Source organism: Blennius ocellaris, assembly GCF_963422515.1.
Source record: "Blennius ocellaris genome assembly, chromosome: 17".
NCBI lineage: Eukaryota > Metazoa > Chordata > Actinopteri > Blenniiformes > Blenniidae > Blennius > Blennius ocellaris.
Genome location: NC_137666.1, coordinates 659,462 through 685,266, shown reverse-complemented (window position 1 = coordinate 685,266; position 25,805 = coordinate 659,462). Strand labels below are relative to the sequence as shown.

General features: G+C 43.6%; 1 protein-coding gene across 1 annotated transcript; it reads right to left on the bottom strand.

The window, feature by feature from the left end:
* Positions 1–1,707: 1,707 nt before the first annotated feature.
* On the bottom strand, positions 1,708–23,773 carry ehd4 (EH-domain containing 4). Its single transcript, XM_080512834.1, has 8 exons — positions 23,525–23,773; positions 18,396–18,572; positions 13,210–13,307; positions 6,299–6,465; positions 6,078–6,211; positions 5,865–5,976; positions 4,797–4,961; positions 1,708–4,721 (listed from the first exon to the last, which is right to left on the bottom strand). Exons 1-8 carry the CDS (start codon positions 23,752–23,754, stop codon positions 4,164–4,166), a joined length of 1,641 nt encoding a protein of 546 aa, XP_080368960.1. The 5' UTR covers positions 23,755–23,773; the 3' UTR covers positions 1,708–4,163.
* Between the last annotated feature and the right edge of the window lie 2,032 nt (positions 23,774–25,805).

Genomic DNA, 25,805 nt, shown 5'->3' with positions numbered 1-25,805 from the left:
ACTACATGTGATGAAAGTGTCTACATTTCTACAAAACCAAACTATCAACAAGGAAAATGACTAAAATCTCAACATAAATTCAACTTGAATGAATGAAATGAAAAGTTCTCTGGTGCGTCACAGCCGAGGCTAATGCTAATGCTAGCTAGCGTCACTGATATCTCAGCTCGGGGTTCAGCGGCGTGTCACGTCCACTAAATTTCAGAAATGTGTTGAAAAATTCTATGTTTATATTTCTTAAATAAATATCAACTCGAAAACGTACCAGGTTGAAGCGCCTCCGTCCTCCGCCGTGACTCAGCATGTTCTCCCTGCGCCTCCGCCTGTTTTCTCCGTCACTGGCTGCGTGTTTTCTGCGTATTTATCCAGTTCCCGCAGGATAAAGGTCGTTTTTCAAAACCCAAAGTCTCCGCTGTTATTCGCGAAGCAGGAAAAGCAGCCGAAAACACGAATCCTGGTTCAAACTGGCGGCAGGGAACATAAACAAACACTTCCGGTCAGCCATGTTGGAATGGTTCCGCTCGTGGTGCGTTCAAGTTCGTGGGGAATCCTAAAATCCCAGTTTGTGGAAGTTTTACTTCCGAGTTCGTAGAACAAGAGACTATAGACATTATATGTTATTATATATTATGTCTATGCAAGAGACGGCCTCCAAATTCATCCCGCATCAAGTTGTCAACAATTATATTTGTTAAGTTGAAGTTAGTTATGAACTTCACTTCTACACTTTACTCTTTCGTTGTTGTTGTGAAGGTATGTAAACAATATTAATGTTACTGTCACTTTAACTACAATAAATTATAAATATAATTATATTTCATGAACTCCAGATGAAGTCAAATAATATTGTTGGATTAGTATTATTGCATCAGAGAATTCAAGCTTATATGTTCTCAAACTGCAATCATAAATATAATATATGAAAATAATATAATAAATCATATTTAGTACACCATATATGAGAGCGAGAGAGAGATACGTCATATTTATAAGGAATCAGATTTAGTGTAGCGCCCCCTTGTGACGCAAACACTAATAAAAAAATCCTAACTAAAGTATTCTTTTAAAATTCAAATATTTCCACAAAAATAAGCAATGTGAAATGTCAATAAAGGACAAATGAGCCTCAAATTCCCTGACAGGATATAGAAACAGCAGAAAGGCTCAAATCGGACATCTTACAGTCAGTTTCAATAACAGGAAATAAACTGTGAATCTGTAGATCAATGAATAAATTAAAATAAAGACTTTCAGATCAGCAACATTTCCATTTACAGGCTGGTGTGTTTACTTGCAGGGTTTCAGTTTTATGTTTTAATATTCAGCGTGTCAGGCTGATAAATTAAATCTGGTAAATTAAGTATTTACTGACCTCTGCTGGTGACTGCCGGGAATTACAACATATTACCTCATTAAAAATAAAGACTTTAATCAAAGTCGCTTCATAAATATTAAAGTAGCGGAGGCAGGAGCGGGACAGCACAAGGTCGGAGTTAATTATTATTATTTATGAGTGAATGCTGGTCATTTGTTGGCGCTTTTCCCCGGTGAACTATGAGGGGTTTTTTCTTATTCAGATTAAAAAATGGATTGAAAATTACTTTTTTTTTTTTAAAACTTGTATTGCAGGACTGAATTCACAACATCAGTTACTTTGCAGACGACGCCACTTTATCTGAAACATAAAACTTCACACACAGACTGGAGGGCAAGTCAACATCATTTATATGACATCATCATTTGCAGCAGATCTTCAGTTTTCACTGACATTTGAAGGCCGAACGGTGAAACACATGAGCAGCTTTGGACAAACTATCTTACAAGTTACAGTTGCGGACATCTGGCGCTGTGGACAAAAATACACTTTTCTCTCTGTATCTTTAGGGTGAAAAACAAAAGCAAAGCGGAATCTGATGGAGAGAATAAAGAAGTGAGAGTTTTGACATAGAAGAAGTAAATGCTGATCAATCAACATATTTGGCAAATATGTTTTCTGAGTGTTTTATTTTGTATATTTAATTTAAGGAAAACGCAAAACAGAAGAAATCAGAGGCGGACGAGGAAACCGTCACAGATTAATTTGTACATAAAAGTTTACACAATAATATTATCTGACTATATAACAAGATTTAAAAGCAGCGTGTTTACAAAGACGCCTCGACACTGAAACGAGACGGAATCTGAGTTTAGAAATTCTGCAGAAATGAAAAGAAAAATCAGAATTTTTACGAGAATAAAGCCAGAATGTGCAGATTGATTGAATATTTGGGAAAAAAATCTAATTTAATATTCGTATTATTGTTGTCTATCCTTAATTTTGATAGAATTAAATTAGAAATACTTTGAGATTATCTAAAATGTCTTGAAATATAATGCATTTTAATGTTTTAATCAATAAAAGTAGAATTTTGAAATATTTCATAAAATCAGACTTTTAAAAACAGTTTGTCGTCATGGTAGCAGGAAATGGTTGCTTTAACTTGAATTTAGTGAAAAAAAACATTAACTTTTATACGTAACCTTTGAAAGGCTTTAGACGAGAGCGTTTACATGATTTCTATGGAATTACTGAAAGAAAATTTTTTTTTTTTAATGGTCTTTATTAATTGTAAAATATAAATGACTCCATCAAATTGGCCACTAGGGGGCAGAACAAACAAATAAACAATCCTCTCCATTCAATCTCTCTTGAGTGCATTTAATAATTGTAGCTCGTCGCCGTGAAATGAAATAAGTTGAATCCGATTAAATTTTTCTGGAAAAAAAACAAACTACCATCCGTCTGCATTGCTGGTGTCATCCACACCACGACCACTAGAGGGCGACATGCAGCCGTCCCATTAATAAATGAGGTATCGGCCACATCGATAATAAGACGTGAGTTTTAAGGCGAGGCGGAGCGAAGGCACGGAATCCTCGAGGACGACGCTCATCCCGTCATAGGAACAAAAAAAAAAAACAATCCTGAAGCTGCAAGAAGAGACGGAAACACGTTTAGAGTTCAGAGAAATCAAAGTGATTTTAGTTTCACACGTTTCAACGGGTCGTTAAACCGATTTCCACTGGATGTCATCAAATTCAACAGAAGTTTAAATTAGACAGAATTTAAATGTAAATTAAAATTAAAATTAAATGTTTTTATTTTTTGGTCTGATTTTAATCAAATTCACGATTTGATTTAGATTTATTTTATTTAAGTTAATTAGGCTATTTGTTTTCACGTTCAATTAGAAAATAAATTCATTGAAAAAATCCACACATTTATAGTTTGAGGTTATGAAGCTGAATCAATTTTTTTTCTACTGGAAGACTTTAAACCTTTCAGGGCGTCAAAAATACATCCTTTGTTGGCGCTAAATTTAGAGCTGTAAAAATATATCAGAAGAATATTTTCTTTAACTTTTTTTTGCATAAATCTGATCAAAAAAAATAAATGATCAGAGACATTTATTATGACATGTTCTCACAGTGTTGGATATGTCATGGATTAGTTATGTAATTGACTTTGAAGTTGTTGTTTTTTTTAAACTCACATTAGCGGCGTTAGCAGCTGTAAAAAAAATTTTTTTTTGCATAAATCTGTTCAACCTCAAACCTGATCAAAACTACCAAAAATTTTACAAAAAAAAAAAACCTTTAAATGCCAATTTAGAAGATAAAAGCCTCTAGCACCATCAAAGGGAGTAATTTTATAAAAAAAAAAAAAAAACATTTAAATGCCAATTTAGAAGATAAAAGCCTCTAGCGCCATCAAAGGGAGTAATTTTATAAAAAAAAAAACATTTAAATGCCAATTTAGAAGATAAAAGCCTCTAGCGCCATCAAAGGGAGTAAATTTTGCCGACAGTGCATTATTGAAAGTGCAACCAAATTTTTGAAATTGTGTGTAAAAGTAAAATTCCTCAGCAAAACTCATTTGAGTCATTTGAGCCGACACAGTGAAAGTTATGAAATCAAGAGGGAAAGAGTGACCCCTGGTGGACGTTTCTGCCCCCGAACGCCACACAAGGGTAAAAACAAAAGCATCGTTTCCTCGGCACGGCGGCTCGTCTTCTTTGGTTTCGTCGTCGTTCTGGAAAATTAGAATTAGAGCGCAGTCACGTGATTGGTTGGGGGGTTTTGGGGGGGGGTTTATTTGTGTCTCTGGGACGACGCCCCCCCCCCTAGTCCTCGTCGTTGTTGTACAGGGCGTCGGCGGTGGGGTTCTTGCGGTGCGCCGGCGGCACCAGGTGGTCGGGTAGCTCGGTGGGCAGCTCGTAGCCCTCCAGCTTCACCTTGATGAGGTGCTGGGCCAGCGCGAACTCCTCGTCGTCCAGCATGCCGTCGTGGTCGCAGTCGGCCAGCTTCCAGATCTTGCCCAGCACGGTGTTGGGCAGCCGCGAGTTCATCATCTCCTTCTTGGCGTTGACGCCGTTGATCTTGCCGTTGATCGGCATCAGCGTGTAGAAGATCTCGTCGTAGCGGTGCTTGTCGCGGCTCACGATCCAGTCGCCGGCGTCGGCGCCGGCGCTGATGCCCTCGCCGTAGCCGTGGCCGAAGGGGCCGTCCTGGGAGCCCTCGAAGGCGCCGCCCGACACCATCGCCGGCGGCTGCTTGGACTCCTCGTCGCGGATCATCGACATGAGGACGGCGATCTTGTTGGCGAGCATCTTGTCCACCGACTCGATCAGCTTCATCTTCAGCGACGGGAACTTGCTGAAGTCGTAGTGCTGCAGCATGTCCTGCGGGAGGACGAGAGAGATTAGCCCCTCCCCCCACCCGGAGGTGCAACCCGTGGTGCGTTCAGGGTCCCCCACCTGCATCTTGGCCACGTTGGGGAAGTCTCCGGGGCTGATGTGGTGCTCCCTCTGCAGGAGGGTGTAGATCTCCGGCAGCCTCATGATCAACTCCTCCTTCTTCTTCTCGCGGCCGAACAGCGACGGCATCTCCTTCTTCAGGTAGCTGATGATGTAGGCGTGCACCTGCGGGGGGCGGCCAGCAGGGGGCGCTTCAGGATCACAATCCTCTCAAACGGCCGCTTTCATGACTTCAAAAGTCCACATTTCCTTCAGAATTCAGCACTGAGAGGTTTCATTGTTACATCTCAATCAAATAGTAGGAATAGTCTATAGTCTCTATACATTTCCAGCAACAAAGGGAAGATTACTGATCTAAAAATCACATTTTCGCCACTAAAATCATTAAAAAAAAGTCTATAAATTGTAAAATAATATTCAACGATAAATGTTATGAATTAAGTTTGGTATGAATGTGTCACATAAATCTGAAATCTGACTGGAATTGTGACCATTTTTAAATATTTGAGTGTTTCAGTCCCTTCATCCCCCCACATGGAAAGAACCTATATGGGGATATATGCACATATATGACACATATAGGCACATTTTAGGTGCATATATGTGAATATACAGGCCATATAGGTCTCCTGTACCGCTTCTTTATTTCCACACATATATATATATATATATATATATGTAGCCTATATATCTCACTTTGGCAACTGTCATACATTATCAAGGCAATAACTGAGAACGAACTAAAAAACAATTATGTAAGCAGAACATATAGGTGCATATATGCACACATATATACGTGCATATATGTACCTATACAGGTACCTGTATGCATGTATATGTGTACACATATATGCACATATAATATAGGAAAATGGCCAATTGTATATATCTCACATATACTAAAAACCTATATCATAACCTATATCAAAACATATATGTTTATATAGGTTCTTTCCATGTGGGCCTCCGAGCACCTCCCACCAAATTCCCAGAATTCCTGGCGGTCAGGAGGGTTTTTAAAGCCAGGCTCGTCCAGGACCCCTCCGGGCCCCGAGCCAAACGCCTCACCTTGGCGAGCCGCGCTCTCTTGATCAGGTCGTTGAGTTTCCGCAGGGCGGCGTTCCGGGGAAGACTCTGGATGTCCCGGAACAGGTCCTGAGACTCGGCCTCGAACAGCCGGCTGGAGGAGGACGAGGGGGGGGGGGGGGGGGGGCGAGTCAGTGAATGGGTGGATGAGAGAGAGAGAGAGAGAGAGTGGATGGATGGGTGGGTGAGTGGTACCGGTTCTCGGTGTTCTGCAGCGGTTTGGCCCAGAAGGAGCCCAGATAAACCCGAACCACCTCTGGAGTGTTGATCACTTTCCCCAGTGACCACATGAGGGCGCCGTACACCCGCATCAGCTGCTGCGTGTCCACCTGGGCACAGGCGAGGAGGCGTGTGAGAGGGCGTGTGTGTGCGTGTGTGTGTGTGTGAGTGTGTGTGTGTGTGTGTGTGTGTCCCACCTGGTCGGCCTTGTTCAGGACCACCCGGATCTTGTCGTCCTGACCCTTGAAGGCCCTGATGGCCTCCGAGAACTCGTCGGAAATGTCCAGCTTGTGGGCGTCGAACAGCAGAATGATCCGGTCCACCCGCTCCCCGAACCAACGCAGGACCTCGGCGAAGTCGTAGCCTGCGGGACGGCGCACACACACACACACACACACACACACACACACACACACACACACACACACACACACACAACGTGTGAACTGAACATCCAGTGTGTGTGAGTGTGAGACATTTTCATGCTGTTCTAGTTTTCTGTTCACGGCGTCTTTGTGTGTCAGAGTTACAGCAGTCGAGGGCGTTTCAGCTCCTTCGTGTGTGTGTGCGTGCGCGTGTGCGTGCGTGCGTGCGTGTGTGTGTGTGTAAAGTGATCTGTGGCAGTCTGGGTGTGGCTCCAGTGGAACTGGGCGACACTGAGCTCGGATGTGGAAACCAAACACACAGAGAGTCTGTTAAAAGCTGCAGCTGCAACGGAGAAGCAGTGTGTGTGTGTGTGTGTGTGTGTGTGTGTGCTCTCTCTCACACACACACACACACCTGAGCACTTCCATGGGAGCAGAAGATCATAACTCCCTGACCTCTGACCCCCCCCCCTTATCAAAACAGCTTCTATTCTGGGTTTTAACTGGGTTCAGGTGGAGACGCCCGGCGTCCCTCAGGGAGGAGAAACACCAAAGGAATGTTTTCACTTTACTTTCACCCGTTTTCTCTCTCGGCTGAACGAATCCGGTCCGAGACGTCCGAGCAACGGCGTCGTCCAACCGGCAGATACATCATTAACATACGAACCGCCGACGTCATTGAGGAAAGCAGATGTTTACTCAGGTCTGAAAGGTCAACATCGAAGGTTTACACTACAAACACTACAAACACACACTCTGGTGGAGTTAACTCTTTAAACGCCACGACGTTTAAACCAAAATCCACGAAACATACGAGACGATGAAGACGAGGAATATTTCACGTGAGGACGAAGGAACGTCCAGACAGAAGCTCAGCGGTTTCAGCGTCGAACGGTAGTTTTCATTGCTACATCTGGAGTTTAAGTTCAAATCTTAAAAGGTAAAACTGCAGTTTCACCTCTGGACAGCGCTGTTAGCATTAGCATTAGCTTCAGACCTCAAGAAATGTACACTAATTCATCCAGAAACACTTTTTTTTTTTTTTTTTTTTTTTAAGCGTGCCATTAGTCACCGGAGAAAATTAAACACCACTGTGGTCCCAGATCAGGTCCCTGTGGAACGCCACACGCTGAAGTCCTTTGTTAAACGTTAAAATTAATTTTGTTACATTTCCCTCTTTTTATAATGAGATATTCAGACAATAATCAATGAATTCACTCAGGATGAAAGTTCTGTGTGTGTGTGTGTGTGTGTGTGTGTGTGTGTGTGTGTGTGTGTGTGTGTGTGTGTGTGTGTGTGTGTGTGTGTGTGTGTGTGTGTGTGTTTGTTTTGTCCTTCTCGGGAAAACTTTTACGACTTCCCACATCTGACCGTCCCCACAGCGTCTGGAATTTGTGCCTGGTTGCCGTAGCAACGGCTTGTGGTCGGTTGCCGGGCCGGGCCGGGCCGGGCGAGACATAAAAACCTCGCCGTGGCGTTGGTCTGGCGCTCGACACACAGGCGTGAGCTCACAGAGCGGCGAACGGAGCTCTGAGAGGAAACGTCAACGTCAACAAGGTGGAAAACAAACAGAACGCGATTTAAATACTCCGAGTAAATAAACCGCAAAACACACGGAAACTGAAAGTGGAATCGCTCCTCAGTGAATCAGACTTTTTCTGTTTTATGTTGTGATCATGAAATAACAGTAATAGTGGTAGTAATAATAGTAATAATAATAATAACAAAAATATTAATATTAATAACATTAATAATATAATGACAGAAATATTAACAATAATAATAACAAAAATATTAATATTAATAACATTAATAATATAATGACAGAAATATTAACAATAATAATAACAAAAATATTAATATTAATAATATGACAGAAATATTAATAATAATAATAAAAATATTAATATTAGTAATATTAATATAATGACAGAAATATTAACAATAATAATAACAAAAAATATTAATATTAATAATAATACTAATATAATGACAGAAATATTATTATTAATAATAATAATGATAAAATAAATTGAGAAAAAGACCACAAAAAATAGAGATATATATAAAAGCTAAATAAAAATTTTAAATTAATAATTAAACAAATAAATAATTTACCCAGAAAATACAATGTATTTATGTATTTATATTTAAAAACCTATTAAGCGGACGATTGAAGTGTGACGACCTGCAGCAGTGGAATATGAGAGAACGGAACTAGAAGAAGGTGTGACGGCCTGAACTGGAGGTTTCCTGTCGACCATGGCGTGAAGGCGGTTCAACACTGTCGCTCAACAAGGTGAGACGTTGTGAGACGTTGTGAGACGGGGACGTTGGGGACGTTGGGGACGTCGGGGACGTCGGGGACGTTACTGGGACGTGACCTGCAAGTCCTGCCGCAGGGCAGCGGCGCTGCGGGGAGAGGCGGTATTGTTCAGGCTCGAGGCATTTCCTGTCTGTACAGGAAATGGAACATGTGAAGTTAACGAGCGCCGAACAATCACGGCTCGTATCGGAGGAATTTCCTCCGCCGGCGGTTCGGCGTCGGGATCCAACGAGGCTAACCCGAAGCCTCAGGTGTAACCCGACACCTGAGTGCTCCTCCTCCTCCTCCTCCTCTTCCTCTCTCCTTCCTCCTGCCGTCAGCACACAACCCTTCATTTATTCATGAGGATATTTCAGGCTGGAAACACCGAGGTTCAGTTTCACGCCGTTTGTCCGCGGTTGGCAGCTGTTCTACAGATGTGCAGAGCGGAACAGGAGGAAGGGCCTGCAGCCGGAGGAAGAAGCTCCGGTGGTCAGCGCAGGCCAGAGAGACGGGAAATGTTCGGTTTCAGGTTCCTGAGAAATAAAAACTGGAAGTGACAATCCGAGTTCTGAGACAGGAAGCTAAAGAAGCTAGCGTTAGCTTCACACGTCCTATTTTTAGACGAATAAAAAGCTCTTCACTCGCCGCCTCTCGTCTTTAGAAACTCGAGGAAAAGTCGTTTTACCTGATTCAGTAACAAGCCCACCTGCAAGTAGAAAAAAATACTAACCAAGGTCCATCTTTCAGCATTTCAGTATAAAAGCGCAGAAACTATTTGACTCAATACACAAAAAAAAACCTGCTTCTGCAACAACAAACATTATCCTTTAAATAATTAATATCATTAAAAGTAGATCTAATGAAAGCAAATCTTAACTTGTTTCACCAAAATGCATCTTTCTTATAAAAATGCCTGCAAACTTTCACGAGTTTAAGTTCGATTGTTATTATGGCGACTGTCAAAATAAAAGCACCAAGTCTCAGGAGAATGAAGTCATGACACCACAGAGGAAACGCTGTTCTAATTGGCTCTACTGAGCATGTGCAGAAGATCTGCTCCCCGCGTGCACCGTCGCTGCATTTTCAAAAAGTTCCACCTTAAGAGCCGTTTTTAAAAAGAAATAGAGATTTCAGTGACTCCGAGCACCGTTGTCGTGTGAACGGACGCCAGAATCACAACAGAAGTTTTCCATTTTCACGTGGAAATGCAAAAACTGTTTGAGTAGAGAAAACAAACTTATTTCTGCAGCTGCAGATCAGAAAACTTTCCTTTTCAGCCCCTTGGTCTCGAGGAAAATAAAAAAAAAAACAAGTCCCAGCTGACTTAAGTTTTTCAGCTAAAACTAACAAACGCAGCTCGACAAAAAAAAACAAACAAACACACGTGTGCGATTGAACCTGCAAACGGCTGAGTGCCTGAATCTCTCGCCGAGGAATTCAGCTTCAGCTGTGCGGCTGGAAACGTTTCCAGATGCCGGAGCGCCGGAGCGCCGGAGCGCCGGAGCGCCGCCTCGTCCAGCATCATGACGTCATCCGTCCCGGCTGACGCCACGCCGGGGCAACGGGGCCGCCGCGCAGCCAGGAGACGGGCGAGCTGCAGACAGAAAGTGTCCACACACCCCGCAAAAATAAGAGGAAAAGAAAGAAGAAGGAAAAGAAAAAGAAAGGAAACGAAAAAAAGGGAATGAAAAAGAGAAAAAACTTTTAAAAAAAAAGAAAAAAAGTAAATTCCAAAATTCAAAGCAGATAGAAATTATCCTCTTCACAAAAAAAGATAAAGAAAAGAAAAAGAAAGAAGAAAAAAGAAAAAGGGGGAATAAAGAAAAGAGAAAAAAGAAAAATAGAAAAAGAAAGGAAAAGAGGGGAATAAAGAAAAATGAGAAAAAGAAAAAAGAAAGGAAACTCCAAAGGTTCATAGCAAAAAGAACCCCCACCAAAAAAAAAGAAAAAAAGAGAAAAAGAAAGAGTGAAAAAAGAAAAAGACAAAAAAGAAAAGAGAAAAAGAAAGAATGAAAAAAGAAAAAGACAAAAAAAGAAAAGAAAAAAGGAGAAAAAAGAAAGAAAACTCCAAACATTCAACCCCCCCACAAAAAAAGAGAACAAGAAAGAAGAAAAAAGGGGAATAAAGAAATGAAGGGAGAAAAAAGAAAGTAAACTCCAAACGTTCACAGCAGATAGAAAGTATAAACCCCAAAAAAAGAGAAAAAAAAGAAGAAGAAAAAAGGGGAATAAAGAAAAACAAAGAGAGTCTCCATGAAGCCATGCCGGGGTCAGTGAACGCATCACCTCCAACTCCTTTATCTAAAACTCGTCATGTGAAGAAAAACCAAATCACTGCTATTTACCGAGGTCCTTAAACGCCTCACACGCCCATGACAGTGGCTCTATTGTGTGTGGATTAAATCAAATGTTGTATAATTTCCAGATACTAAAGTTTCCAGAAGATCGCCGAACGGCCGACGCTGCGTTCAGAGACATTCCCTGAGCCTGTGTTATTGACCACAAGCAGACAGGACATTTTATATAAAAACAACAACATATGAGTGTATTTATTTACGCTGCAGGTAAACGTGCTGCAGTGAACCACAGTTCCCTGAACTCGTCACACGTGACTCCTCCCGTCATCAGTAGTAGAAAACGCAGCTGCGATAAATCTCCCGGGCTCTCTGCCGACTCTCCTCTGCCAGATTTCCAGCAGAGTTTCTATCTATCGGCCGTCCGTGGATCTTCTTCCTCTGTTTCCCTCCGAGGGACGATTTCACTCCGGACAAAACACATTGCTGTCATTCCATGTAAAACCGTCAGGGGCTTCCTCGCCGATTATCCTGGATTTGGTTCGTCAACTTCGACATCGAAATATCAAGCAGCTTTAATTTCAGGCTTAAATCTGCACTTGTGACACCCGGAGACTTTTAAAAAGAATCACAATTGTCATGACCTGGAGCACAACAATTAAAACGTTTGGGTTCTTGTCCTGTTAGTTCTCAGTGCTGCTTCATACTATTGATCAGAACATCTGGAACTAAACATCAGGATTAAAACCACATACAGCACTGAAATAGTTTCAATCATGGAGTTCCTCAGGGTTCCTACCGTATTCTCCGGACTAGAAGCCACCACTTGTTTCCCCCAACGCTTTGAACCCTGTGGATTTATAACACCATGCGGCTAATTTATGTATTTTTCCGGGTTAACGGGCTTCACGCCGCCAGATTCTGCTTCCACATGTAGATACCTGCTGTTTTTAGCCTCCGCTTCCCCAAAAACTGGCCTTAAAAGTGACGTTTGTGCTCCTGGTGAGCTCGTCTAGTGCTGCTTGGTCCGGAGCTCCAGCAGCTGACTGACGTCACTGATGCCTTCAGGTGCATCACGTAAACTAGAGCACTGGACTCTCAGAATCACAATCGGCAAAGAACCGATGAAATACTTTATCCGACGTGTATTAAAGCCAACGTGTTGCATCCGTGGCTGAGAAATCTTCCACCTGCAGTGAATTTCTTGCCCTGTTATAACGTGCAAAATAATGGTTTTTTTTTTTTTTTTTTTTGTTGCAGGTGCGGCTTACATTCAGGTGCTCTATAGTGTGGGAAATACGGTACACGTTTCACGTTATACATGCTTCATGTGAGGAATATCATCAGGAAATACTCCTATCAACTTCCACTGATATGCGGATGACACGCTCATCTATTTATTCATGAAAGCAGATACTACTGATCAACTTGTCAAACTAGAAGCTCGTCTAAAAAACCCTAAAAGCCTGGAGAATCTTAGGTTTCAGCTCCTGAACCCGAGATAAAACCCTGGACGGTAACACTTTGACCTCCAGTATCACTGGGAGTTTTCTTCATCCTCCAACTTCCACATGAAATAAATCTGCAGGACTGCTTTCCGTCAACGTGTTGGCCCAGAGTCGAGGCTGATAAATTAATCCATTAGCAGGGTATCAAAATAACCCTCCAAATCCTGTGCTCCTCTAATCTCCCACCCTGGTTTGGTTCCATCTCGCTCCTCCGTACCTTCCTGCACCGTCTCCAACGGTGGAAAAGTAACTTCTCCACCTCTTTCGGTCTTTACTGGAACCTACTTTGTCTTCCAGATGTGAAAACACGACATTTCTCCCGATAAGGACGGAGCACATTGATCCATCAGGAGCTCAACTGATAAAGAACTAAAAAAAAAAACCTGGATGGACTTCTGCTACCAGTGAAAAGCCGTTGTGTGTTTTGCGTCGATACCCTCAAGAGTTTCAGATCTGTATTTTTAACCCTCTGCGGTTTCACGCCGGCAGGAGGCGGAAACAGACGGCGTGTGGAAGTGAGAGAGAGAGAGAGTGAGAGAGAGAGAGAGGGATTTCACCACTGCGATTGTGTCACTGGGCGACGGCGGAGTCACGAGGACTTCCTGCTCCGGGGGGCGACGGCGAGCTGCTCACCTCTGCTGATCCTCTGCTTCTCCCCCGACAGGATGCCCGGCGTGTCGATGATGCTGATGCTCTGGAGGACCTGATTGGGCATCTGAGAGCAGATGAACCTGCAAACACACACACACACACACGGGTTTCACTGCAGTTGAAGTCCCAGTGAAATGAAAACTTGACCTCCAAAACACTCTGGTGTCGCTTCTAGGGACATTTTTTATGCTAACTGGCTGAAGGGTAAAATGTTAAAACACGGCAATCTGCGAGAAAATAGCCGATAAACGGCGCTATTTCCTCTGCTGGGCGGAGCTTCTGACAATAACAGAGTGACATCACGAGTTGTGCACACGCCCAAGTTGTGTTTACATTATGGAGGATCAGAGTTTTGACCACGAAGAGGCTGAATTGAACCATATTTCATCATCATGGTCATTTCAAACCCAGTGATTGATGAAGAAGACACAGAAGGTGGTTCTGCCATCGGTGACCCCGTCTGGAACATGTTTGAGGAAGCAGAAGACGCTTCGTCCTCCATTCGTCCTCGTCTCCTCGCCTCAGCAGCCGCCACTTTTCACTTTGAGGCTCCGGACTTTTGGCAGAACGACCGGCTTCCTGGATCGAAGCGCTTTTCTGACTGTGGAATCACCGAAGATGAGTCCAGGTATTACTTGATCGTCTACTAGTCGCCCGAGCTAGCGGCTCCTGCTAGCCGCCCGAGCTAGTGGCTCCTCTCTGGTCTCTTCCAGGCTCAATCTTTCATCAAGGCTCATAAAACGTCGACTATAACTTCAAAACACTGTAAAAACTTGGATATTTAAGAGGAAACAAGCTGATATAAACACAACAGATCGAGATCTGTACAACTCGTGACGTCACACATAGGCTCCGCCCACAATGGCCCATGAAGAAGAAGGATTCCCCCGACTTCGTCGGCTGGAGATTCAAAATTCAAATAACTTAGTTATGCGACAACAGTGGTGGGGCAGAGTCGGAGGAACCTTAGAAGTAGAACCCCAAATATCGTTTTTTTGCAAAGTAGTGTTTTACATTTCACTGGGACTTTAAAGTGGCGTTTTGACGCAACGCATCGTCCCTTTCCTCCGTTCCGCAGTCGATACTGTAGTTCTGAGGTTCCTCCTAATGTGGTTGTTCAGCACCTGGAACTTCTACATCAAACGCACTTTAGTACTTCTGTTCCTGTTTTTTTAGACACTTTTAAAAAGCCTAGTTTCGAACCTTGTGCCAAAACATTTCGTTCTCGTAGAGCCTTAGGGTGGATGTATTGAAGACAATAAAACATTGTCTGTCTATCTACAGTATCTATGAATCTATCTATGTATATATCTATATATCTATTGATGTATATATCTATGTATCTATTGATGTATATATCTATTTATCTATTGATGTATATATATATGCATCCATCTATATATCTATGAATCTATCTATGTATGGTATCTATGTATTCTATCTATGGTATCTATGTATCTAGCTACAGTATCTATAAATCTATCTATGTATATATCGATGTATCTCTCTACAGCAACCATGAATCTATCTACGTATCTATATACGGTATCTATGCATTCTATCTATGGTATCTATGTATATATCTATATATCTATCTATCATTCACACATTCACGTATTTCAAGTAAAAATGCATCGTTTTTCAATTTTCATTTCAGAGAAACCTTCTAAAAACGACATGCGTTCACACAGAAAAACGCTATAAATGTTGAAAACGATGCAGTGAGCGTGCCAGGCCACTAGTCGGCACTGTTGAGACTACAGGAATATCAGAGGAACGCAGTAGCGGCGTGTCAGAAGTTTGCTTTCCCCCCCCGGTTTGATGAAGTCGGGGGGCGTTTTTCAAACGTTCCCACTTGCTTTGCCGTGTTTTTTTTTTTTTAAAGTTGCACTTTCAGCGGCTCCGAGCGTCGCCGTCCAACTCTGACGGCTCCGTCTGTTCCTGATCCGCCTTTAAACCTCCATCCTGGCTCACTTCTTGTGTTATTGACTCCGACGTCGCCCTCTTTTTAACCCCGCGAGGATAAAATTAGCCGTCGATAAATCTCCCCCCCGGTGCATTCAGGGGCCTCGGCTCTGGGCGGGAAAAAACAGCGTCTGTCAGCCTGACAGGTGGTGACGCACACACACTTCCTCCTGGAAACAATACGTTATTGTGAGGCCCTCCGAGGTGAGGCGGGATTTTGAGGAACGCCTCGTCATCGGCCGAGGGTCCACTGTCCTTCCTCTTCCTCGCCGGATTATTTCTGGACGGAGAAAATACGCTGGCATACCGATCCCTCAGGAATGTGTGTGTGTGTGTGTGTGTGTGTGTGTGTGGTTGAGAGAGAGTGACAGAGGTCACTTCCTATGTTGTGAATGTTTTGAGGAAGGCAGTGACAGGAGGACAAACGGTAACCTTTCTTTGTTTTGCCCACTTGAAGGACTTCAAGTATTTTTTTATAAAAAAATTTTTTTAAATAGAATCCGGAAGCTTTGCCATTCATCATCTATTAAAAAAACTTTTTTTTTTAAAAAGGAACTGCTTTAACACACGCTCACTTAGAAACTATTAGCGTTGTCCTAATAGTTTCTGTCAAGAGGGGGCGGAGCCTAAATCGTCCCGAACTCATCCTGAACCTGAGTTTCCTTTACGTAATAAATTGCTGAAGCGTCCAGTAGGGGGCAGCGCAGGTTGTTGGTGTCAAGCGGGAAACCGTTTCTAAGACGAGACAACTTAAATGATTCTAACTCACGAATCAGCTTTGATCCAAACCGGACTTCTAATCTTAAAATCTACTAAAATCCCATTAAATTACTATTAATTGAAATGTGAACATCTTTTGCACACATTCAAACAATCTTTCCTGGAAGTGATCGTCGTTTCTGCTCTTCGTTCCTTTAAAAGCGACGCTGCACAACGCTGCCCCCACAGGTCGGCAGTGGAATCGCACCGTTTGCGGAGCTCCCAGGAAACACTTCACACCGTCATGAACGCAGAAGACGAACAGAACGGGCGACGTGTTAATGTAACGTCGAGCATATTTGAGACTTTTCAGTCCCACTGTGAGAATCTTTTTAGAATCAGATCGCTTGAAGAAACATCATCTGTCAAGATTATTCTGCATGGTGATGTTAGAATTTCACTGCAACTCTGAATTTCCTTCCTCGGGGTTAAAATGAAGACGGAGCCAGTTTGAAGTAAAGAGACTCGTCTTCGACATCAACGGAGGGAAAATCCCGAAGTTTAATGTACATTTATAATCTTGGTTAACCTATGAATTCAACCAACATAAACTTATTACGTGAAAACTTGTAGTTCCTTTAATAATCAAGATTTCTCAATGAATCTTTCAGGGAAGACGTTTCTCTTTATTCTCTTCAATCTGAAGGAATAATAATCTAGATTTTAAGTTTGTTCTTGATCTGAAATAAATTTTCTAGTATTAAGACTGGAGCTGCTGCACTACTACACCTTATTTATCCATAGAAATGTTTTTTTAATAACATGGTAAATGTGTGTCGTGTCCTTTTATTATATTGGTCAATAACAAATCAAATTCTCCTCTTCAATCAACTTTTTTTCCTGAATCATATAAACTTATGAAACTTCGGGATTAGAAAGTCAAAATAATCCAAAATACGTCGCTTTACCTTTCAAAAGCGTCACTCAATCCCTTGAAGTTGTTTTTTTACGTGTTGAAACCGAGGGAGTTTTTAAAAGACGTTCCGGTGGAAAATTAAAAATGGCGGCCGACGATATGAGGGCATCCCGAGGAATTCCGCGACGCGATCCAATCAGAACGCAGGTTTTTTCCAGGTGAGACGCGGCGTCAGTGAATCGGGAAGAACGTAGCGGCCGCGGTCTTCACAGACGTATATCAACTGTTTTCCCACGTTATCGTTCGCTCTCAGCGACGTTTACCAACAAAAAACTTCTTAATACGGCCAATAAAACCTCTCAGAGTTCAGTCCTTTCAGAGTAAAACCCTTTCAAATCACCAATGACTCCACAAGCTGCCCGGCGACTGTCAAAAGTTCAACGCGTCACGAGACGCTTCAGAGATAAACGAGCGGCGATCAGCTGGTTTCTTTCTCCACATTTCCTTCAGTTTGTTTGTTTTGGGTTTTTTTTAAAGTCTCAGCGGCTTTAACTTGCAGCTGTGGAGCAACATGTGTCTGGGCCGCGAGCCGCCGCTGCTCCGTCACCGGCGACGTGTTGCCAATAACAACAGAGGGACCAGCTGACCGGACGTAGACCTACAGTTCTAGACTCTCCGGCTTCATTCAGCTCTCAGCCCATTGGCCACATTTCCTTTGATTTAAAACAAAAAAACACGTCTTCATCGAGACCGTCGCTCTATGTTGGCCGGCCACAACTAACCCATTAACCTGACCCGTAGTTAATCTTCACCACACTCCAGGAGGCAGCAGGGGTCAGAGGTCAGGCTCAGGGAGCCTCAGTAGTGACCCGTCAGCAGAGGGATTCAAACCTTTGACACCGACTAGTCAACTGATCTCAACTAACCAACTGAACACCATGAACCTATTGACTACAACTAACCCCAACTAGTCAACTGATACCAGAAAAGAGCAATTCACCTACCGACCCCAACTAGTTAACTGACCCAACTAACCATAATGAACCTACTCACCCCGACTAACACCAAAAAAAGAACAATTCACCAACTGACACCCAAATGTAAACCCCCCCAAAAAAGAAACAATTGACACCAACTAACTCGCTGTTCTCAACTAACCAACCGAACATCATGAACCGATTGACCACAACTAACCCCAACTAGCCACCAGACACCAAATAAACCATTCACCAACTGATCCCAACTAACCCACCGACCACAACGAACCGATTCACACCAATTTAACCAACCGACACCAAAGAAATGGACTGACTCCCAACTAGTCAACAGACCACTAACTAACTAGCCACAATGAACCTTATTGACCACAACTAACCTCAACTAGCCACCTGACACCAAATAACCCATTTACCAACTGATCCCAACTAACCAACTGACCACAATGAACCTTATTGACCACAACTAACCTCAACTAGCCGAGTGACACCAAAAGATTAAAATGGTTTCATGCAGTTAAGACAGAACGTGGGTGACCCACTGGGGTGGTCTGGACCCCCGCCTGGTTACCGCCTGGTTCCCGCCTGGTTACCTGTTGAGGAAGGAGTTTCCGAAGGCGTTGAGTTTCCTGAAGGGCTTCTTGGGGTCGACCACCAGGGCGTTGCCGGGGACGACGCCTTCGTTCTCCCCGTACATCACGGCGATGAAGCCGTCGGTGGTCGGCTCGGGGCCGATCCGCATCCCGGGGAAATCCTGCTCCAGCAGGTACCTGCAACCAGAGAGAGAGAGAGAGAGAGAGAGAGAGAGAGATCAGAACACAGTTCAGACTGATAGCTGATGCTAGCAGGTCTCAGTCTGTTCCTGCCGCGTCACACATGTTCAGGTTTATTTCACAAAGACTTTTAAAACCGACTGACCAACTGATACCACAACTAAAGAACCATAAATGACACACCACGTAGTTTATCTTGTGTTTGCAGTTGATGGTTGCTCCTTTCTAGTCGGTCTGGGTCCCTTTGAAGTTCTTTCATGTCTCTTTGTGGTTGTTTTAAGCCTCATTTTGATTTTCTTTTTTGTTTGTTTTTTTATTGTAGTTGTTTTTGTATTTTGTGTCTTTTTGAAGTTACTTTGTGACTCTTTGTGGTTATTTACCGTTTCTTTGTAGCTATTTTGTGACTCTTTGTGGTTATTTACCGTTTCTTTGTAGCTATTTTGTGACTCTTTGTGGTTATTTACCGTTTCTTTGTAGTTATTTTGTGGCCATGTTTTTTTTATCTTTATTACTTTATGTTGTTTTTCTTTCTTGTTACTTTGTTTCTGGTTGTTTTGCAACTTTTAGTGGTAGTTCAGTTTTCTTTGTAGTTTTTTTGGGGGGGATTCTTTCTGGTCATTTACAAATAATTTCAGCCGTTTCGTGTCTCTGTCTAGTTGATCACTGATGTAACAAGGACAGAAAGCATTTCGCAAGAAATTGATATTTTCTGCTTAGATAAGTGTGTGTGTGTGTGTATGTGTGTGTGTGTGTGTGTGTGTGTGTGTGTGTGTTGTCATTTGTAAAGGGTCAAACTCTGCCAGAGAAATGCTGCATCCACAGAAAACCCTCTTTCCTCTCTTTCATCTTCTCCTCCGACCTCTAACATCGTCGTCCTCAGTGAAAAGTGAGAAAGGAAGCGTCTCTGTCCTCGAGTCCTTCCTCCCCGCCGGGACATCAAACCCCCGACCGACATCACGCTCACAACAACCTCACTTTCCTCTTCTTCTCCTTCTTCTTCTTCTTCTCCTTCACACAAACCAGAATCACCAGCTTGACGTGACGCCGTGTTGCATGTAAACACGTGAAGGAACGAGACGCTGCTGGTGGGAAAAGACGAGTCCGTCAACAAACCCAGTGAGACACACACACACACATACACACACACACACACACACACACAAAGGCTTTGGAGGAAAGAAAGCCCAAACATCTGTTTAACTTTGGGAGTTTTTTTTCATTCTGTCTTAAATTGAAGTATTAAATCCGCCTGTTGTCGTCAAGAGCAGCTGGACTGTTTCCCGTTTTTTGGGAAATGCATCACAAAAGTTGCTCAGAACCTTTAATGAACTTCCAGTTTGTCACGGACACGTGTCACTCCTGGGGGGGGGGGGGGGGACCCGGGTCACCCCCCCCCCCAGCCTTCCTTTGGGCTGCTGCAAAAAACTAAATCCTGCAAGTTTCACTTCACCTCCAGCAGAAGAAGAAAAATATGTCGACTCGGCAGTTCACTGGCAGCATTTTCCCATGATTCATAGCATTCCTCTGTGCAGGGTGGGGCCTCAGCCCTCCACCCCCCCCCCCCCCCCCCCACCCCATCCCATCCCACCCCACACACACACACACACACACACATACACACACACACACTCACACAGCCTGCAGAGGTGAGATAAGCCTGCTGAAATGTAAATGAAGTGTCGGAGCTTCTCATTCTGACTTCATCGGTTGAGTTGATAAACGCGTCGTCTGTTGGTGACGACATGAAACGCCGCCGCCGCCGCTCCAGAGGAGCTGAACTTGTGCAGGCCTGTCGTTCGCCTCCACAACCGGACCTGCAGCTTCAGGAGAGCCGGAGCCCAGACGGAGCGAGGCGCCTCGTGAAACCAGCAAAACACTGAAGGAACATCCAAACTGATATTGAGGTTGAGGTTTTCTAGGCTGCAGCTCTTCGCAGGTTTATGATCCGAGGTGACAAAGTCAAAAAGCCTTTAAATAAACTCAGATTTACATGATGTTTGGAGGTTGTCGCGGTTTGTTTGGCTTTTTATTGCAGGTTCATGTTTAACCAATGGTTTTTTTCTGATTTATTTATCTTCAGGCAAAGGAAATACAAGTTTTTGTTTCTGTTACTTACATTGCAGAAGCTTTACATACATTATGTACAGTGTTATGGAAAATACTTTTAACCCTTTGATCTTCCTCCGTTTGCTTTAATCTTTCTTTGTTGTTGAATTGACCCATTAATCTACGTAATTTTATCACATAAATTCAGTTGTGATCCCACTACTTAATGATTTAATTCTCATTTTCTACAACCTGCAAACTGTCTTTTCTGGCCTCGTCTTTCTTTTCTTACTCGATTCATCAAGACCCTGAAGATTTTTTTAAATACATTTTTTTTTTTTTGTACTTTCTCTTCAGTTATTAGACTTGGAGGTCCTGACGCTCCTGAACAGAGTCGCTGCACTCGTAGTCTGATTACTGATTTTTCAGAAGCAAAGCAAAACATCCTGCATTAATCTGATGAGTTTTGTTTCCCCATTTATGGATTTTTAACAAAAAAAAAGCATTAAACCCGTTGTGACCAGTGTCTTTATTTGGATTTCATGAGCGAAGCATTATTCCTCCCATTGAATTGATTAAATCAGCGGCTGACAACCGGCTCTCATCGCAGCGTTGGAGCAAATCAGAGGGTGAAATTTGAATTTTCCAGTGAACACAAGCTTGTAAAATTGATCCGGCCTGCTGCTCCTCCTCTTCTCCTCCTCCTCTCCTCCTCCTCTCCTCCTCTCCGCCTTGTTAGACTGAAGCTCCTTCATCCATCAACCTTCAGCCAGATGAAATTAACATCCGGACGTGACGTCGCCTTCCTTGTAATGAGGATGTATGGATGGATGGATGGATGGATGGATGTATGGATGGATGGATGGATGGATGGATTGATGGATCCCCTCCAGCTCACGTCACCTCCCATGATGTGATCTGGCTTTTTCTTTCTTTCTTTAATAAATCAGCTCCAGACACGTGACCCGAGCCTGAATTAAAACTTAAAACTCGTCTTAAAACCCATTTTTATTCTTTGGCTTTTACCTCTGCTCTGGTTTTAGTGCCTTCCTTTTTTGTTTTAACTTTTTATGTTTTGTTTATAGTTCTACCATCTGATTGTTTTTATTGCTTTAACTTTTTTTGATTGTTTTAATGTTTTTATGTTGCCTCTTGTATTTTTATTTCAATGTACAGCACTTTGTCTCAGCTACGGCTGCTTAAAGCGCTTTAGAAATAAAGTTGAGTTGAGTTGAGTTGAATGTGAACTATAAAACGGCGTCAGCTCTTTAACTCGTGACGACTTTTCCCGCCTTGGGGCCGAAACTCTCCGAGAGAGAAACTCTTGAACGGCCACAACGGCCTCCATCACTTCGGCTCCTTCACTTCACTCCGCCGTTGAAACGCAGACCCCGTACGACCGTACGACCGTACGACCGTACGACCACGGCCCCTCGGCCAGATAACCAGAAATAACTACCCACTGACTCATTTGTTTTCACTGTCGAGATAAAGGGAAGGAAAATTAACAGACGTTCTGAAATAAATGGGATTTTCTGATGGAGGCTGGAAAGATTCTGCAAAAACATTGTTAGAATATTTTAGAAGTACGAGAGACGGCTGGATATTAAACGTATTTATTGTGTCTGTGGTCTTGTAGATTATTTTTCATCGCTTATATTTCAAAACTGTTTGTCCTATATGGTCATAAATCACATATACTGTGTTCACACTATATTGTGTTATTCTAGATTGTGTGTATGTATTATTGTAATTATTATTATATACTGATTGACACACATATTATGTATATACACTATCTTATGCTGTGTAAACATTCTTAAATTCGTCACTGGTTTATCTTCCTTTGCTGCCACAACACAAACAAATTCCCCCACAGATTGTTTTTACAACGGAATATCTAATCTAAGTAAACCAACTGATGTGATGGTGTAAAATAATAATAATAAACTAACCAAATATTGGTTCATTCTCATTTTTCTTTTCAAGCAACACAATAATGAATCGTCTCTTTACGGCTCCATCAGTGAGGATCGTTTTCTGTTACTAGTCATTGAATTTCTGGGTTCTTTTACTAAATGTAATAAGGAATTAATTGTTTTGCCTTCTGCAGGTATATGTAGATTTACAACAACTACTGAGAGAAACTCCAGCATGAACTCTGTCCAGGTGAGATGAGGAGTAATAATCCAATAAAATGAGTTCGACACTAGTATTTTCACGCTGAAACTGTGAATTAAAAGTGAAGCACAGATGTGAGGCACTTATTTTTTCCTGTTTTTTAGCTCTGACTCAACAATAAACCCCTCAGGAAGCATCAGAAGTTCCTGCTGGAGCCACAGTCAGGCCATTATTACTCAACAGTGACAGGACACTGTCACGGATTGCACCACATGTTACTACACCCTGCCGCTCCGTGGATGCTCTTGGGCCTGAGTGGCGGGTGAGAATCTATCCGTCAACAAAGCTGTTTTCACAACAAACTTCACACAGAGGGCTCCTTTCATCCTGGGGGACACACGTCATGCCAGACTCCGTCGACAAAACGTCATTTTTACAGTCGTTCGGGATTTGCACAAGTTTCACTCATTGCACAGAAACACATTTTTACGTTTTCCAGTTCTTTTAAACACGCTTGTTACTTCGGGGTGAGTCTCAACCACCGCAGTGGCGGTTTCTGACCCGTTAATCTAACTTGTTTGTGCCGTTTCCATAGCCGCGCTGCGTCAAGACGCGCCACTTTGGGGCGTTGGACTTCCACGTTAACGGGCACGATGCTAAAAAAACAAAAACACCTCTTTTCATTTGACCCCAGCCGAATTGATGACATAAGTCGACACTTGGCGTCAAACGCGTTAAAGTCGCCCGACAGTCGACCGGTGCGCGTGAGCGCGTGGAGTTACCTGATGAAGGTGGTCTTCCCGGTGGAGTACTGGCCCACCAGCAGCACCATGGGCTTGCTCTGGAAGTCGGCGGCCTCCAGCGCCGGCGAGTGGAAGTCGTGGAAGAGGTAGGTCTCCTCCAGCGGCAGCAGCTTCTTGGTGTACAGGGTCTGCAGGCCCTCGGTCACCGTCTGGTACATCTCGCCCTCCTTGTTGCGGCCGCCCTGCTCCTGTTTCACCCAGCTGAACATCTCCGCTGCCCGACAGCCACTTCCCGGTTTCGGCGTTTCACACTGCCGCTGGAGGGGAGGAGGAGAGAGGGGGGAGGAGGAGAGAGGGGGGAGGAGGGGGAGAGGGGGGGGGGGAGGGAGGGAGGAAGAGGAGAAGAGAGGGAGGAGGGGGTAAGAGGAAGAGGAGGAGAAGGAGAAGGGGAGAGAGAGAGGAAGAGGAGGAGAGAGAACTCGGCACCTGAACATCTCTCACTCTCTCTCGCACACACTCGCACACACACACACACACACACGCACACACACACGCACACACACACACACACACACACACACACACACACACACACACACACACACACACACACACGCCCTCCTTACCTGCGGTCACCTGTGGCGGATCTTCTCTGCAGTGCTGCCCCCTGCTGGTCGAACCCTGACAGTACAAACTCTTCAAGAGACGTTGAGGTTCCGAGCTCGTGACCTTTAATCTTTATCGATTTATTTACGCCCTTTAGACTTCTTTATACCCCCCACTTGTCTTTCCTTTTGTGTGTTTGTTAAAAAAAAAAAAATCCTTTCTGCAGACAAACGTTTCATGTCCACGACACATTTGATTTTCCTTCCAATGTGTTTTTTCTATTTTCTTACAGTTTAAATGGACTGAACACGTTTTCACGTCGACACTGTCACTACCACATTTCAGTTGTAATGATGTGACTAGTGAGACTAGCGGTGGGCGGATGGATCCAAATATCGATGATACCAACGTTGGTATCGGTATCGAATGATATTAAAATGCATGGTGCTCCAGCGTCAGCTCTACTGCAGGAATATTGAGAGTTTTGCACAGTTTGTTTAATTAAGAAACAAAATCCAGACATCACAATGTATGGGACAAGTTTTATTTGGTTACAGTTGTTTGAGAAAAATGTTTTATTATGAGAAAAAAAAGGTATTTGGTTTTTACCGACAAACTTTTCCCAAGTTCTGATCGAGGTTCAACAAGCAATAAATCGAAGGGACCTAAAAAAAAGTCCTAAAAACATGAAAATTCATCCAGATTTTTTGAGTTTCAGACAATTTCCCATCATTAGTTTTGTGTCGTGGAATTAAAGTTCCCCCTGGTGTGTTAACGCCTCAGTTTGTTACTTTGAGTTTGTTTTGTTGACCTCTTTTATTGTCAGAGAAACTGAAGTTGGTACCTTGTATTTTCAAAATAAAACCCAGAGTTTCCTCGTTGCCGACCTGCTCGGTCCCCGACGGACGTGACGGTGAAAACTCACACCTGAACTCCTGGGACCTGACGACACGACGGGTTTCAGGCTCTAAATGCGACTTGCTGGGACCGGAACGCCGGACGCCGCCTCAGGGCCTCCGGCAGCGGCAGGGTGACGTCACTCACACATGACTTGAAGGGGACGGTGGTCAGGACGGGGTGTCCACAGTCTGAGGGTTCCTGTGGGGGGGGGAAGAGGGGGAGGGGGAAGAAGAAGAAGAGGAGGAGGAGGAGGAGGAGGATGAGGAGGAAGAAAAGGAGGATAGGGGGAGGAGGAAGAGGAAGAGGAGGAGGAGAAGGAGGAAGAAGAGGAGGAGGAAGAGGAATAGGAAGAGGAGGAGGAGAAGGAAGAAGAGGAGGAGGAGAAGGAGGAAGAGGAAGAAGAGGATGAGGAGGAAGAGAAGGAGGATGGGGAGGAGGAAGAAGAAGAGGAGGTGAAGGAGGAAGAAGAAGAAGAGGAGGAAGAAGAAGAAGAGGTGGAGAAGGAGGGGGAGGAGGAAGAGGAGGAAGAAGAAGAAGAGGAGGAGGAGGAAGAGGAGGAGAAGGAAGAAGAAGAGGAGGAGAAGGAGGAAGAGGAAGAAGAGGATGAGGAGGAAGAGAAGGAGGAAAAGGAAGAGGAGGAGGAGGAGGAGAAGCAGGAGGAGGAAGAAGAGGAATAGGAGGAAGAGGAAGAAGAGGAAGAGGAGGAGGAGGAAGAGAAGGAGGAAGAGGAAGAGGAAGAAGAGGAGGAAGAGGAGGAAGAAAAGAAGGAGAAAGAGGAGGAGGAGGAGGAGGAGGAAGAGGAAGAGGAGGAAGA

Bases quoted from the DNA above. Each gene is read 5' to 3' on its own strand.
- ehd4 (XM_080512834.1), bottom strand. From the start codon at position 23,754: ATGTTCAGCTGGGTGAAACAGGAGCAGGGCGGCCGCAACAAGGAGGGC. The intron at 18,573-23,524 runs GTAACTCCACGC...CTCTGGTTGCAG, and splicing joins GGGAAGACCACCTTCATCAG to GTACCTGCTGGAGCAGGATT. The intron at 6,466-13,209 runs GTGAGCAGCTCG...GCCGTCCCGCAG, and splicing joins GAAGCAGAGGATCAGCAGAG to GCTACGACTTCGCCGAGGTC.